Source organism: Erpetoichthys calabaricus, chromosome 15 (genome assembly GCF_900747795.2).
Source record: "Erpetoichthys calabaricus chromosome 15, fErpCal1.3, whole genome shotgun sequence".
In the NCBI taxonomy this organism is placed as follows: Eukaryota; Metazoa; Chordata; class Cladistia; order Polypteriformes; family Polypteridae; genus Erpetoichthys; species Erpetoichthys calabaricus.
Genome location: NC_041408.2, coordinates 71605791 through 71623121, shown reverse-complemented (window position 1 = coordinate 71623121; position 17331 = coordinate 71605791). Strand labels below are relative to the sequence as shown.

The window sequence follows — 17331 nt, the reverse complement described above, 5'->3', positions numbered from 1 at the left end:
GGCAGAAATGGTTTGTCTAAAAAGGCACCACAGAGCAAAAATGTCTCAAACATAATCCAATAAATAAAAAAAATAAAACCAGATGCAATAAATCCTAGAACCCAGAAAATCAATGCTCACAATAGCACTCTTCAAACCTCAATGAACCCCTGATAGATCCACACCCTAGCCTTCCAATATATAGGCTAAGGGCGGTCTTTCAGTTTTGATGGCAGGGCGGCTCTGCCTCTTAGGGTTCCATTTGCAAAATACAAGGAACACAGGAGAACACATGATACATAGATAGTAAAAAAATAAAAATTTACAAAATTAACAAATGCAGAAAAAAAAATAATACACCAGAATTAGCAAAAATGACAAAAGCTATTTAAATAAATATAAGCCAGGGAGTATACCCTGGGTGAAACACAGCACATATCATAACTTTGTTACATTATCATGAGCTATAAGAATTTTGCTTTGTGCCCTCCCCCACCATAACCTATCGTCTATTGGGAAGGAGCGAAAGCTTTAAATTTGTCAACATTTCGATCTATGGTTTTCAATGGATCTCGACGCTGATACCGAAAACATTGATATCTCTATGATGGGTGTGTGTCTGTCTATGTGTGTCTGTGTGTCACAGTTTTTTGAGGATGGTCTAAAGCTAAAACAGCTGGACAGATAAATACCAAACTCGAAACTTAAGCGTGTTATGAGATGTCGATGCACTGATTAGATTTTGAGCCAAATCATGCAAGAGAAAGAGAGGCAATCTAGAAGAACCTTCAAATACTGTAATTCTGGAATTAATTATGAATTTCTCTCATCAATTGCTATCGTAACGACCTATTTCATGATCAGAAAGATCAGCATCAGACTGGTAAATAATTACTGAAATGTTATAGAATAATTTGGGTAACTTGGATCCTAGAGCACATTGCCTACTGACACTCACGTCTGAATTTTTTCTTTTGGATTTATTAAAACCTTTTGAAGGATTTGAATGCTACTGTTTCTGGTTTCACATTCATTTGGTTTCCCTCTTTTGCTTAAAGACATGTTTTATTTTAACATTATTTCACCATGCCATTTTCTTTACATTATGTGTAGGCCTATTTGTAGCTTCACAGCCTGAAGGTAACTGTTTCTATGCCACCAGATTTCACACTGTGAAACATAGTCAATGCATATATATGAGAGTGCTACATGAGGATCAAGATTGTCCAAGATTTTGGATACTTCCTAAACTTTTCACAAATGCTTCTTAGTCAGTAACCTCTATGCAATGCATCTTTTGTCTAAGCTTAAAGATGTATTGGATTTAGTCACTTCAATTGTTTGATTGCTGGGTTTGACCCATGTTAGTTCTTGGTAGAGATTTCATCACTTCGTCTATTATTCTTCCTGCATTTTTGGTCTGCCAGTTTTCACCTATGACAAAACAATGGGATTTAAACCAGCAAAAAATCTCAAAATCTGCATGACAAATTTTCAAATTACTTATGTTGCAATATCCAAATGTGTTTGTGTCCAGTCATATACTCACAATGTTCCAAAAATGTGTAAAAATAAACCATTTTTGCAAATATCTACCGTGCACGACAATGAAGTGCATTTCAAATGGGATTCATTTTTTGAAATGAAGACCCACCTCTCCCCTCATTCAATGGCTATTACATTCATCTTCTTAGCAGTTCAATAGTTCAATAACTCGATAATCTTGTGTACGCTTCATTGTTTTATGTGAGAGGATTTTCCAGAAATGGCTTATAAAGTGCAAGTCCTTGTCTGACAGGTTAAAGATATTCAATGACACTGCCCTTGAATAAGAACAGCCACGCGGGTCCTCATCCACATTATATTTTTGTTTCTAACCATTGTTAACACCAAAATAAAGTATGCAAAGTGTGCAAATACAGGTAGATGGCAACATTAAGCACATAAATTACCCAGTTGTCAGAATGAGCACTTGAGATCTCGAGAACAGCTTCAGTAAGACTTGACATACAGCACATTCTACAAGTGCCTGGGATTGTGTTACAGAGATGCAACACCATTCTTCCTTGAGAAATTCAATTATTTGGTATTTTAATGATGGTGGCAGAAAAGGCTATCACATTCTGTGCTTCAGAATCTCCCTTATATACTCAAAGGTGTGGGATTTCCATGGCACAAGTTTAAAATATTGTCTTGCTCTCCAAAACTTTCTCTGACAGCTTATGCCATGTGGACCTGTATATTATCATTACTGAAGGTTCCATTAACATCAAGATCTAAATTGCGGTACACTTTATAAGTAACACAACTCAAAAATGATTTGTATTTATTGGTCTTGTAAGAGTAATGGTGGACTACACCATGGCAGAAGAATGCACCCAACAGCAGTGTAGACCTCTTTCGGTGTGCTCTATGTAGGTTCTTATCTATGTATTGAGATCTAAATAAAGATCGGACCAAATGACATTCTCCCCTGCTAGCCACAAAAGTGAATTTCTATATGTAATTAGGGGATTATATAATACTAGCTGTGTAAGCCTGTGCTGTAAAAAGCATGCAGTCCTAGAAGCTATTGAAATCGTCAGAAAAAAAAATTAAATGTAGAGATGTCAGATTATTGAGAGGAACTACTCTGGGCGTCTCTCTCCTAGGAGGATTCGTTTTGCCGACGTGCTTGCATCGTTTGTGCATTTGCGGCTAAGCGACTATCTTTCTTCAGAGGTTTCGTCTTGCTCGCCGCGCTTGTGTATTAGTGGCAGGAGGAAAAGTAAAAGGAACACCGTTTTGCCGACGTGCTGGCCTTGCTTGCGTATCCTCGGAGGTGGAGCCCTTAGCCTGACTTCACCTCTCACTTCTGGGCTGGACAGACACACAGACTTCCAAACGTAGAAGTTTATGTATAAGATTCTTCAATAAAATGATCTTTCTAATAATTATCCTAATAAATAATGACACTCTTATTATTTACTTTTACATGTGTCTTCTCAGTATTCATATCTAGTTGGCATGTACTCCAAATTCGCCACTCTTTGGAAATACATTGTCTGCCCCATATTTTCCCTATGAAACACTGGTCCTTGTGTTCTAATGAGCTCATTCGCACCTACCTGCTGTTTCAATTACTGAACATTTTAATCACACAACACAGACAATATCAGTTTTCCCTTGTGAGATTTGGCCACACAGTTTAAAAGCTGTATCTAAATTACCCTGAAATAAAAACAAACTAAAATAAAACACAAATGAAATATTACAAGTTGTATTTCACATACTGTAAAAGCACATGTTTTATTTGCATTAGACCAGAGGCTCTCTCTCCGTCTCTCTCTCTCTTTGTCTGTTTTATGTATCAAAGGAAATCTGCGTGTCACTCATTACAAATCAGCTACCTTTTTAATCATGTCTTTTATTGAATGGTCAGATTGGTCAAGACTCTGTGGGGAATCCTCTGCTTTCAGTGTAGCTTGAAATGTGTTTGTCAGTACACAGACACCACACTTTAGTTTCCTTTAGCTGAACACAGGAACATACAACAGCTCCATGTAATGAAAGAATTGCATTTACAGTATACGTCATATTTAAAATAATCTGTTTCTCACATTTAAGCGAGAACATTCTTCTGAAAGCCTTGCAAATTCTAGTTTAATCATCAGCTTTGCTGTTGGGAGTTCATTTAACATGGACATCTTGCTCTTTTGTTTTTAAGGGAGACAGAGGTGAACAAGGTCCAGCTGGTCAACCAGGTATACCAGGGCCCCGGGTAAGTTATGTGTATTTGTTGCTTGATTATAATAGTAATAATAACTACTGTGGAATTCCTCGTCATTTGTGCTAATAGCATGAAGAGAAGTCTTTATCTGGATACGTCTTATCAGAAGGCAATTGAGATGATTTAACAAGATGCTCAGCCCTTTGTTAATGAGATTTTCTGAGCTGAGTGTGTTACAATGTAAACTTCACTTGTTTTTAACATCTATTTAAACTGAAAATGAGAAAAATAAATTGAGTTTTTTTTTTTAATAAATTGCTAATTAAATTGTGGGCAATCTTCATAAAAGACATTATTGTTCTCCTCAAATATACTGTGTTCATTTTTTGCTAACCTCTCATTGACTTCTTATAATATTTTAACAACCCATAATAGCCATCCCGTAAATGAAAATGTGGCCAGCCTGTTTTTATTTTTATTTTGCATTCAGACATACTGTGCCCCTAACATTGTTACAACTTTGCATTTAAAAAAAATCCTTCATAACAACTTGAAAAAAAATGGTTAAAAGAATGGTTTATTTAGAGCATAGAACGTAGTGTTTTTTTTCTTTTTATCAGTATATTACTTGGCTATGTAATTGTAAACCAAGCTTCCAGAAGGGACTGGCGTACCTGTGTAGCAAATGTAAGAATAAACCCATTTGATCCAAACAGTTCTGACAGCTGCCAGCTCTTCACGACTCACCTTTTTCTGTTAGCAGCATCTGCCTGTAAGAAGGCGTCCGCCTACCCCCACTGCACTTGGGAGGGTGGCAGGGCAGCCTCTGCCCTATGAATGGCTCCTTGTATTTTCAAGAGCTGCGCTTATTTACACAGTAACATTAGAATCCCAGCTCGAATGCCTGGGCTCAAAGAGCTCACTGTGAGACAGGAATTCAAGGGATTCAGAATAAAGAGGGCAGCAGAAAAAAGGGGAATAGACATCAATTGACTACAGAAAAGCTTTTTTTTTTTTGTAGATAAAAATGTATATCCAAACAAAGTCAAGCCTGCATGTTACTGTTCCTAATAAGTTTGAATAGCATTAAAGTGTGACTTTTTTCTACACAGGGAGCAAAAGGTGATCCCGGTCTACCAGGACTTCCTGGACCCCCAGGTCTGCCTGGAGTTAAAGGAGACAGGGTAAGGAAAGCAAAACCTTTCAAAATTCTGCCATTGATTACAAACACTCCCACTACCTAGTGAAAACTTGAAAACTCTTTTATTATTCACATTTTCATGTGTCAAGATAATGGTGCAGACATTTATTTCTAGCCAATTTTAAGTCAGGTCAAGTGGGTTTTATTGTTATATCATCTATGCACACACCTTGGTACATTATAAAGTGTATGAAATTATGTTTCCCAGAACCATCCATCCATCCATTTTCCAACCCGCTGAATCCAAACACAGGGTCACGGGGGTCTGCTGGAGCCAATCCCAGCCAACACAGGGCACAAGGCAGGAATCAATCCCGGGCAGGGTGCCAACCCACCGCAGGACACACACAAACACACCCACACACCAAGCACACACTAAGGCCAATTTAGAATCGTCAATCCACCTAACCTGCATGTCTTTGGACTGTGGGAGGAAACTGGAGCACCCGAAGGAAACCCACACAGACACGGGGAGAACATGCAAACTCCACGCAGGGAGGACCTGGGAAGCGAACCCAGGTCTCCTAACTGCGAGGCAGCAGCGCTACCACTGCGCCACCGTGCCGCCCTGTTTCCCAGAACCACAGTGCAAAATTTAGACAATAAATATGACAATGCAACAGTACAGAGAGGTGGGTAATTTTACATTTTAAGACAAGGAACAACATGTATACTGTGGACGCTAGGTGGCACTGTTGCCACTTTAAACCCAACAGACAGACACTCAGGACACCAGGTAAAAGTACCAAGAACTTATTTTAATAATTCTTTTCTTTAAGCAGTGCTCCCCAAGCACTACAGCCACAATAACACAAGTAAATAAATATAATAATCACAATTCTCTTTCTTCTCTATCTCCTCCACACCATCCAGCACACTTCAGCCACCTCCACCTGACTCTGGCTCCCTTGCTGGGTTTTCAGTAGTCCTTTATATAGTCCTTGACCCAGAAGTGCTTCTTCCTGTGACTTGCCGCACTTCCGGGTCAGATGGAGAATTCAAGTTCTTTAATCAGCCCGAAAGTACTTTGGGGCTTCCATCCTCATGACTTTCTAGTACTTCCAGGCTATAAGGGAAGCATGACTCCCCAGGTCCTTCCACAGAACCCCTTGGCAACACCCAACAGGGATGAGATGCCTAACTCCGTCCCAGGATGCCCTGTCGGAATCCAGGGCACCACTCCACTCCAGGGGAGCTGCCATCTAGCATTTCTGTGGAGGCAGTATCCAAAAGTTGCTGCCTTCCCCCATCTTTCCATGCTCGGGGCGTCCCGGCTGGGCTGAGTTGCTGGCTGTCTCTTACAATACATATCGACAGCATATTGGCAAACAATCAGTGATGGTATAAGACGTGCAATGAACAAAGAGTGGAAAGGAATGCAGAACAGAATAGTAATTAGACAAGAGTACATGATAAAGGGGCACACGCGGGGACAGGGGTTAACATTGTGTTCAGGAGCGTGACTGACTGTGGGAAGAAGCTGTTGTTCAGTCTGATAGTGTTGGTTCATGGACCTCTATACCCTCTGCTGTGTGGCATGGAAAAGAGAGGCCTTACAGTTGTAGCGCTTTGTGGACCTTTCCATGATGGAAGGAAAAGAAGTCTCTGCAGTGTGCAGTATCCATCATGTGGACTTGCAATCAGACATGTTACAGTTCCCATAGCAAACAGTGATGGAACTGGTCAGGATGTTTTCAGTGGTGCCCCTATAGAATGTGGTGAGGTTATGGCATGGAAGGCCATGTCTACAACTGACACAGAAAGTCCAATCAGTGCTGTACTTTGTTGGTCAAGGAATGATAGGCCATGTCAGGTCTTCCATCAGGTGCACACCTGGTGCTTTTCACCCTGTCAACTATGAAACTCTTGATTTAAAGTGGAATGTGACCAAGTCCACGATCATCTCTTTAGTTTTATCAACATTAAAAGAAAGGTTGTTGCAGCTACTGCACTTCCATTCTGTATTTTGTCTCATCATCATTCTTGATAACACTTGCTACTATAGTGTTATCATTAACTTGATAATATTGTTGGAGCTGTATGTCACAATACAGTTAAGAGTTAGCAAAGTGAACAGATGTGGGCTGAGTACACCTCCCTGGGGGGCTCCAATGCTCAGTGTTATGGTGCTGGAGATGTTATGGCTGATGCAGACTGCCTGTGTTCATTCTACCTGGTAGTCCAAAATCTAGTTACAAAAGAAACAACTGAAGCCTAGAACAGATTGGAGTGGCCTCAAGGAATTCAGCTACACTATGTTATCTTCATCACACACCATACCACACTGTACACTACTAATTAAGCCTTACAGTAATCTGGCAGTAAAACTACTGTAAATAATAAAGTGTTACCAGCTGTGTTAGTGGCTTTGGTTAGACCATATCAAACATTAATTAGTTGTAAATATCAGACATGAGGTTTGATAATGGCACAGTGGTGTTAGTCTGCTGATGGCTCTAGCATCATTAGTTCAAATCCCCTGCAGAAGTCATTGTTCTCCCCATGTCCGTGTGCCATTTCTTTCCATAAACTCCAGTCTTCCTCCCACACCCCAAAGACACACATGTACTTTTATTTTTATTTAGTTAGCAAACACTTTTTTTCCAAAGTGACTTACAAATAGAGGTCAACATAATTGTGTAAATATCAGCCTTGTTTGGGAACAAGAATTACAGGACAAAGTTATAAAATGAAACACCACAAGTAAACAAAATACAGCCAAGTTACAGCTTCTATGTTACAAAAACTAACAACTAATATCATACCGGAATTCAACAAACAAGAGAGTCTTCAAACACTTCTTAAACACATTGAGGGAATCAGAATTACAAATGAAGGTGGGCAGCTCATTCCACCAGCTAGGAGCTACACGTGAAATGAGATTTGACGGTAAGCAAAGGTGGGATCATCAGATGCTTTTCATCACAGGATACTTAAATAGTTGAGAAGGATCATCTCCATATATCTCTCTATCACTCTATAGGCAAGTATCACTGATTTAAACTTAATATGTGTTGCTACAGGGAGCCAATGCAGCAATCTGAAAAGATGAGTAACGTGTGCCCACCTTCTCTGGTTGCACACCAGACATGCTGCTCCATTTTGAATCATCTGCAGCGGCTTGATAACAAATGCAGATAATCCTCCCATTAGAGAGTTGTAGATGTCCAGACATGACAAAACTAATGTCTTGACCAAGTGTTCTGCTGCATACTCTGTCAGATACGGTCTGATCTTGCGGAGAGTGAATCTGCAAGACTGAGAAACTGTTGGGACATTGGACAGTGAAGGACTGCTGGTCATCGATCACCACCCAATGGTGTCAGGTGTTAGCAATAATGAGTTGAGCTGAACAATGATGAGGTGCTGAATGGACAGATGAGCTGGGATAACAAGAAGGTCTGTCTTTGCCAGCTGAAGATGGTGTTCTTTCATCCAGGTTGCAGTGAGACATGCAGAGATTCTAGCAAATACTGAGTGACAGGAACAGCTGATAAAAGTAACAATGGGACTGGATGATAAGGCCTAGTGCGGAAGTCTTTAGGGAGAGGAGAGGGCCCAGCACTGATCCTTGGAGCATAACCCCCCATAACACAAATATTAAATTAATTGGAGATTCTAGAATTAGCTCTGTCTGGATGTATCCTGAGTGTACCTTATGGTGCACTTTTTTAGAGTTGGTTCCTCTCTTATGCCCAAGTTGTCAGGACGGGTTCTAAACGACTCTTGCTTGTTCTCCTGACTGGATGGAGTGTGAGGATGTTATCAGATATTAACTAATGTAGCATTTTTTTCTGTGATTTAGGGTAGATTCTGAATAGTCTCTCATCTTGCCTTTTTTCAGTCTCCACTGTCCTTTCCTTTATTTTAGTTGAAACGTAATCATTAATATTGAATATCATAATAGATTACCTGAATAATTTATTTGCTTCAAAAAATGAATATATATGGCTCTCTGTGATGTACAGATTGCCTACGTCACTTGCTAAAAATTGATAGAAGACAGTTAAGTTCATACAGAGTTGAAGGTCCCTTCATGCTCTGCTGCCACCCTTAATGAATGCCACCGCTCCTCAGTAACTGCCGCTCCGTCATCTTCGTCCTGGGGACGCTGCAAGCGGTGGCTGGAGGGGGCGATTTCGCTGCTTGCGCAGTGTAGTGTCTCTTAAGCAGCTCCAGTTGATGAATGGGGCAGTGGGAGCTGCACCCCATTCATTCTCAGTGGGAGACTGGGTGCGCGGCAAGCAGTGAGCCGGGGTCCATAGTCGCCGAGGCCACAGCTACCGCTCGCTACTGTTACCCATCACGCCACAGCAGCTACTGCTCCTGACTTCCCCGTTTGTTCTTGGTGGGCGGCTGGTGATGCTGCAAGCGGTGACCCAGTTGTGGCTGAACGGAGGCCATTGAGGGTGAATGGGGCGGCAGGGGGCAGCATTGCATAGTGTGCCTCAGGTGGCTGCCTGTTGAATGGGGGCGGTGGTGGGCGATTCACTACCTGCCTTTGGCCACACCCTGTTTGTTCTCGGTGGGCAGACGCTGCAGGCAGCATACTGTATGCAAGTGGAGGTGACTGTGTGGTGGGTGAATGGTGAATTGCCCCTTGCCGCCCCCATTCATTCTTAATAATAAGCCTGCTTGTACTGTTATGTACATAGCAGGAAGTTGTCTCTCGTCAGTACACCAGACGTGCTGACCGGGGTGCCTTCCTGCTGTGATAGCATGTACAGTGCCATGCAGAAGAGCTCATCTTATCCTTTTGTCTTCACCCTTCAACAATGTCTCTGAAACACAAATCTGATGCAAGTGCTGGTGATACAGTAAAGAAGAGAAAAACCATCACCATTGAAAATAAAGTAGAAATAATAAAAATGTCAGAAAGAGGTGAAACTCCATCATTCGCTGGCAGAGCACTTGGTTGCAGTTGGTCAACAATAGCATTTATTAAAATAATGTACCTGTTCTGACTTACATACAAATTCAACTTAAGAACAAACCTACAGTCCCTATCTCGTACGTAACCGGGGACTGCCTGTACTTAATTAGAAACTAATCCTTGACAGTTTCAATCCTTATTTCATTTTATGGCTTATTAGTCTGCAATGTTAGGTTCTTATATTGTAGATTTTATTCTTTCCAAGGATATCATCCAAATGATTTGAAGGCTGAAACGGATCATTTTCAGTCTGTCACATTTTTCTATTAAGTGTTTTATTTATCAAACAGTGCATGATGAATCCACAGAGGTGTAAATGGAAACAAGTTAGATAGAGAACTGCTGGCTCCTTTGTCATTTGAATCTTATTGCTAATAAGGAGCCATTAAAAATAAGTGAATGCATCTGTTTAAGACTGAAATAAGCCATTAAGAGCGGGGAACCTTAAGAAGCAAGACCACTAGAATGAAGCGTCAAAATGTCTCTTGAGCAACAAGTGCTTCATAAGCAATAATTGACTTCTCATTAAGAAATTGGGTTGAAACAAAAACCTGCAGCCAATATGGCCCTCCAGGACTGAAATTACCCACCCCTGGTCTAGAAGATTGCTATGCTTTGTGATTTATTGGTTAAAGTTTAGTACTATAAAGCACAAAAATGTATTCAAATCCATTTATATTGCAGGCCAGTGCACCATTTGTACAAAGACTGAAAACTTGATGCTGTAGGGACATTTAACTGGTGTTCACTATGCTTGGATACTATATCAAGTCATTTAAGTGTGTGCTTGTGTGTGGATGTGTTTACCCTGAAAAATGTAGGCACTCAGTCTAGGTATTGTTCTTGTGTTGCCACCAATGTTTGCTGGGATGGGCTCCAGCTTCCCCATGACCCTGGTCTGGATAAGCGAGTTTAGATAATGGATGGGTGGATGGATGGAGAGATAGATGGATTCTTATAGATAAGCCTGGCCAAGTGGCTGAAATTTGGGCTGCGGAACATAAATTTGCTCATTCAGTTCCTTTTGCTAACTCACTGTATCACATTGCGGAGACTCACATCCTGACAGAGACTCACTTTGTCCAAATAACGGACTTAGGAAGAGCCTTGGAATGCCATTCACTTTTGAAAAATGCTACGTGAAACTTTTTGTTTGAGCATCAGGCTGACCTAGTGCACACAAAGGAAAATGGCTCTGTCAAGAAACTGTGTGTTGACAGAGTCAGCTGAATTAAGTTTGGCTAATGGTGAAAGGGCTTTTTAAAGATTAAAGAGAAAAAATCTGTTATATGGCTGTCACTTGTCATTATTATTGATGTGAGAGGAAACCACATGTTGTTTACTTGCTGCGATGGATTTTTAAAACTAGAATCCAATATCTATAAGTGTTTCAAAAGTGGATGGAAGCTGGGTGATATTTTAGGAGCTTGCAGGGAAGCGACACAAAACATTAGGTTTGGGACACCTTGAGTTTGGTTCTGTGCAAGAGTGGAATGAGTTCTTTAGAAAGCGGGTCAGAACTGTTCTAAAAATTCTGTGGCCTTTAGTTTGGAGTGCCTTGTCTGTCGAGTATGCTTTTCATGTTCATGTAAACTTCTTGCCAGGTGGATTGACATTTCTAAATTGATATGGTTTGAATGACACAGTGAAGGTAGCTGTGTGCCAGCCACCATTTGGCACCTTCTGGCCACTGCTGCTGGGATAGGGTCTTGCTCTGGAATGTTAGCCATTATAAGAAGGGTAGAAATCTAAAGAATTGATAAGGATTAATGCAGCAGCAAAAATCACAAGTGGCCAGTACAGAAAGGTTTAAAGAAAGAAGCCTGTAATTGCTGACATTCATGCACAGGTTTACCTAACTGTGGCTTTTGTGGTGAAGTCAGCCTGGAAGTACAGTAGAACCCCACAGCAACATTTGATTCATTCAAAGGCAAGACAGCCCGACTCTGTGCTGAGTTATGTGACGTGAGCCTGTTAGCCGTCAGTCTGCTTCCTTTAAAATGTTCCCTTGCTCTGTCTCTCAAATCAAGGTTGCCATCTGCTGGACACATGTTGGAGCTGCTACTGCTCATTTAAATCTTTCAAGCTCTACTACAGGAATAAGGAAAATTAGGGTAGAGTACTTCCCAAGCCCGGATAAATGGGAAGGTTTACGTCAGGAAGGGCATCTGGTGTAAAATTTTGCCAAATCAATATGCAGACAACAATTTTGGATGATCCGCTGTGGCAACCCCTAACGGGAGCAGCCAAAAGAAAAAGAAGACGAAGACTTCCTCGCAGTTCTGGGATTTAGTTTCAATTACCGTGTCACCTGATTTTTGCATCTCTTGCCCCTATCTAAGTCGGCACTCATCTTCCACCAATATCCCAAAGAGATTCATAGCTGGCAGTGTGTCGAGAGGCCAGAATACTGAGACATAAACCACAGGGTTGCCATTTCAGTCCTCACTGCTGACTCACTGTGTTATACTGATTAAGTCACTTGACTTCCTTCTACTCTGATTGATCTTCTAAGTTTGCCTTGGATAAAGTTGTCAGCCGAATAAAACCCCTTATATGCGCGTGACGTCAGTTGGCTGCTTTTAACTGACCTGTGTGTCAGGGTTCAAATGGAACGATCTTGCTAGTCAAGTACATCTGCTTAGCTATAGGGAGAAAATCCCTACAAGTTCTGAACTTAACAGAAGTCTCTCAAAGTGTTGTTAAAACTTTACAGAACACAACTCAGTAAAAGCTATGAGTCTCTAAATGCATATATGATATAAATATGTGCATTTCATAATGACTCTATAATAAGCATCATGCCATGTGATTTATCAGCTTCTCCCAGCGATTGTTGTTTGTTGTCATAATGGCTTCACTTTATTTAGCAAAGTTTTGCTAAATAAAAGCCTGTGACTTTCATCCCCTCTCACATGCAATTCAAATGCTCAATCTCATCTGAATGCATTCAATTTTAGTTCACGAGAGTGATTTATTTAAAAATATTTTAGTAAATATACATGTGTTTGGGATGCTGTGAGCATACGACAGGATGGTTTGACTTGTGGATTATTCAATACTAGACATTAAGCCCGTTACAATAACGGGCGCTAGAACAGTTGTGCATAAAGTGTGGTGTGCAGCTGATAATCGTACCTGTGGCGTCTCTCCAGCAAGTACTGTGCAGTTCCCTAGCAAGTATTTTAATCTGTGCTGACGTTCATCTGATTATTGTATGTGTGGCGTCTCCCCAGCAACGGATTTTATGTTTTCGAAAATAAATCTACTTTTAAAAGTCCTCCTATTGTAATATCATGGAAATTCGTATATTTAGGAAAACCCCTTCAATGACTGACACTTTACACTTTACCGGGCCAAGCTTTTCGCAAATCTGACATCCTCAGAGTGAACACTTGCACAACAACAAACACTAATCCCACCTCTTTGGGGAAGCTGGTCTCCGCGTCTCAGTACCCGATTGGATTTTTCGTGCCTTATGTTTTACGTCTGACCTCATTTACCGAAATCCGATTGGATCTGCTGCGTGATATTTTATAGGTCCCGCACTCTCTGTCTTGTGTGACGCATCAGGCAGCCTTTGAAACATCTGCTTTGAAGCATCGCACTGTGCCCCGCGCATGCGCACTTCACCAGAAGACACACACACACGGACACTGGACGCACACAGGGGTTTTATTAAAGAGGATGAGTCACGTGAGATTTGTGGACGTTGTTTGCTGTTGTCCAGTGTTGATCACCATAGAAGCCTATTCTATCACAGGCTTTTGTTATCTCTGTTCTACATGAAAACATCAGATTTTTGTTTTGTTGGCCATCACTATAATTTTCATGGAGTAATTAATATATATAAAAATATTTTTTTTAGTGAAGTATTTCTTTTATTCTGGAAAGGGAGCCAGTTCAATGCAAGGGACAGCTATGGACATGCACACAATGGACACAACTTGTCAGTTTTTACTGACATGTTTACTGTCTGCATGTTACTGTTTTACATGTTATATCATGGGATAGCTATCATTTATCCACTGAAAATCAGTTTCTGGACTTGCGGTGCAAAATCTGTTTACGGCAGGGGTCTCCAACCTTTTTTCCCTTGATAGCTACTTTTACAAAATGAAAATGGCAGAGAGCTACTCGTGTTTTCTAATGTTTATTTTCATAGCTAATTTCAACCCAAACAAACTGAATAAGCTTGTTTTGCCTGAACATTTACAAAATGTTGGTGTCCACAGCTTACATCTTGCATTAAAACATCACAGCTTCGGGGCGTGTTCCTTAACTCTGCTTAGCTAGCGAACGAGAGAAAAATTGAATTCAACTTTGTCTGATATTTAAAATAAAGTGTTACTTAGGTCTTGATGAGTTTGAGTCCGGATATTCTCTGAAGTGTATGCCACATTGAAAAGATAGATTGCAATTCAGATTGTGGATCGTGATATGATTTTTTGGAAAGATTGCCCACCACCTAATTTGACTAATCAAGTTTTCAAATTTATGTAGGATTCATTAACCCTTTGATGAGCTACTTGGAAAGGGGTTGCGAGCTACCGGTAGCTCACGAGCAACGTGTTGGATCCCCCTGGTGTACGGAGTGTCGGGGAGAGGGCAGAAGAGTGCTTTAAGGTGGCAGTCGGCAGCCATTCTTGACCACATCACAGACTCTCAATTCTCAGTCATAACATTCCCATTTCTCACAACAGAAGATGTCCGCTGGTCTACCTCATCTCTCCGTACTTTGAACACATGCACCATATACTGTTGTTCAGAGAACATCATCAACTAACGTAACGTGTCAAAAAATAAAGCTACATTCATTCTTTCCCATGAAGTGTACCATGTTCATAATTTTTTCTTTTTGAGAATAATGCTTTTAACTTTGTTCACATTTCCTAGTGGATATTGCGTTGGACATGTAATCACACAGATGCACATTTGGGTCCCAACATGAGGATTGCGTTTGACACCAAGCAACTCATTTTGCCTGATAATTAATTGAATATCTCTGTTTATTTAATAATTATTTAACATGCATCTACTTACAATGGCCTTACGTCAAGTGATTGGTGACTCTTATACATTTGCAGGGTGCTGTTGGTTTGACTGGCCCCAAAGGAGAACAGGTATCTTTATTCAATATTTTATTGTTCTGCTATTTGGAGTTGATTGCTTATTTTTTTATATACTGTATTGTTTTGATCATTTTGTCTTTTGCTTATTTTAGGGTGATCCTGGTGCGGAGGGTAATGCTGGAGACAAGGGAGATGGTGTAAGTATTATTGGGTATTACAATGTTATACCATTCATAACCTTGATAGAATCCTAACCCTAGGACTCTCAAGTTAATGTCAGTTTATTTTGATAGCACCTTTAAATAACCTGAGTTGAACCAAAGTGCTGTACAGCATCATAACATATAGCAATCTAAAAATACAATTAAAAGTAAATAAAGGTAAAATAATCACAATACACGCAAAAAAGTTACATTTATTAATAAAAGAGGAAGGGCTCAAGAACCCATAAAGGCATTGGAAAACAAATAGGTCTTGAGCTGGGCCTTAAAGGCATTAACAGAACTAGCAGTCCTAATAAACAGAGGTCAACTGTTCCGAAGCCACGGGATAACTACTGAAAAAGTTCAGCTAATATCAAACAAAAATGAGGAATAGTCAGAAGAGATTGTCATGAAGACCTTAAAGACTTTGAGGTTGATAACAGGGATGCAGACCATGCAGAGGATTGTAAACCAAGAACCAAACCATAAGTTAACAACAACAACAACATTTATTTATATAGCATGTTTTCATACAAATGATTTAGATCAAAGTGCTTTACAGGATGAAGAAAGAAAAACAATAAAATTAGGCAATACTAATTAAAAGAGAATAAATTAAGGTCTGATGGCCAGGGACTTAAATTCTGTATTCCACAGGAAGCCAATGGAACACGGCTAAGATTGGCAAAAATACTGTGCCTCTTCTTATGCTGCATTACATTTACCCTTGAAGTCAAATGTCGGAGCTAAGGGTGACATTATACATGAGTTGACCGCGTTCCAGTAAAACATTCGAAAAACCAGTACAGCCGCCTCCAGGAAAACTTTTGTTGTGTTTGCTCTTTTGGAATGCAGTTAACTACTGAACAATGCATTACAAGGTGTGTAGTGCTATCAAACACATAATAGCAGCATGTCCGCAGATAGAGGTTAGACAGTACTGTTTGTATAACTGATTTAATGGACACCAATAGAGAGAAGTGCTAATCAACATTGTAATTACTACACCTTTCACTTCTGTTGATCCGTGGTGCAGCCATCTTGGATTTTGAGATCGGGGTGGTGATGCTCTTCTGACTTTATGAGTAGGAAATCCAACTTGTAGGGGGTACTCCAGTTAAAACTTCACACTGGAAACTTGAAAATTCTGATTTACAAGTTCAAATGGAATGCATCAGTAGTAGCAGGAAGCATCCTAGAAGCTGCATTCTGCACTAACTGTAGTCGACATAAGGCAGACTGTTTAACACCAAAGTAAAATCCATTGCAAAAATCCAATCGGGAGGTGATAAAGGCATGAATGACTATCTCTTAGTCCTTCAAGGAGAGAAAAAACATGAGTTTAAAAATTCATTTGAGATGATAAAAACTGCTCCTGATAATTGAATTTATCCGACTACAAATTTTAGCTCCAAATCAAGAATGAATTGCAAACTCTTAATATTCGAGTTGGGTAAAGTTCTCTGTTTATAAACTTGAAACAAATCCTAACCCTGTAACTTACTTATGGTGAATAATTAAAAATAATTCTGAAACACCCTTGCAACTTTCATTAACTACTCAAAATTCACTTTTTGTCTTATAGGGGGATCCAGGAGAAGCCGGACCTAAGGGATCAGTAAGTAAGATTTTGTTACTCAAGCAAAAGTAAACAGGCACTAGTGGTTCAGTACGTTTACTGCCTAAATACGACATCTTGAGGTGACGTTTCCCACTTCTAATACAGGTTTTCTTTGTTAATACTCACTGAACAATTTCGTGAGTTACAATATTATTTTAATTTTTATCTTTGCTAAAAGAAGTTGCTCATGATGTTGCCATCTCCACCTGTGATAAGGTAAGTATGAAGGCCATTTTGATTAAAAAGATGAAGAAAAAAGAAACACAAAAATTGTGAGAGACGCTAAATGTACAGTATGTGGATTTATTTAAGAGAGATTTAAGATACAAATTTGTAATGTCAGCTTATACTTGTGATATTCCTAAAATCCATAGTCAAACTCAGTACAACTCTGTCTATAGAAACTGTCACCTATTGCACTAACGTTAGAAATCTAAGCTGCAGCACATGTCATTCATTCTTCTCACAAGCTAATTAGATAAAGCTTCTGGTGCCTATTCAGACCGACAACATATTGCACAAAATGTTGTTTCTAGTGGTAGGGAAATGTCTAGGCCTTCTAAGACTTCAGTGAAAGCCTAAGAAAAATGAGTTAATGAGTGATTTTATTTTT

The 17331-nt window shown here is 40.0% G+C and overlaps 1 protein-coding gene across 1 annotated transcript in view; it reads left to right on the top strand.

Moving 5' to 3' along the window:
- The window catches only part of col9a1b (collagen, type IX, alpha 1b), a 132660-nt gene that overhangs the window by 86624 nt on the left and 28705 nt on the right, over window positions 1-17331 (top strand). Inside the window, exons 22-26 of the mRNA XM_028820364.2 lie at window positions 3686-3739; window positions 4801-4872; window positions 14910-14945; window positions 15047-15091; window positions 16683-16715. Coding sequence (XP_028676197.2) covers window positions 3686-3739; window positions 4801-4872; window positions 14910-14945; window positions 15047-15091; window positions 16683-16715 — 240 coding nt within the window. The remainder of the gene's footprint in view (window positions 1-3685; window positions 3740-4800; window positions 4873-14909; window positions 14946-15046; window positions 15092-16682; window positions 16716-17331) is intronic.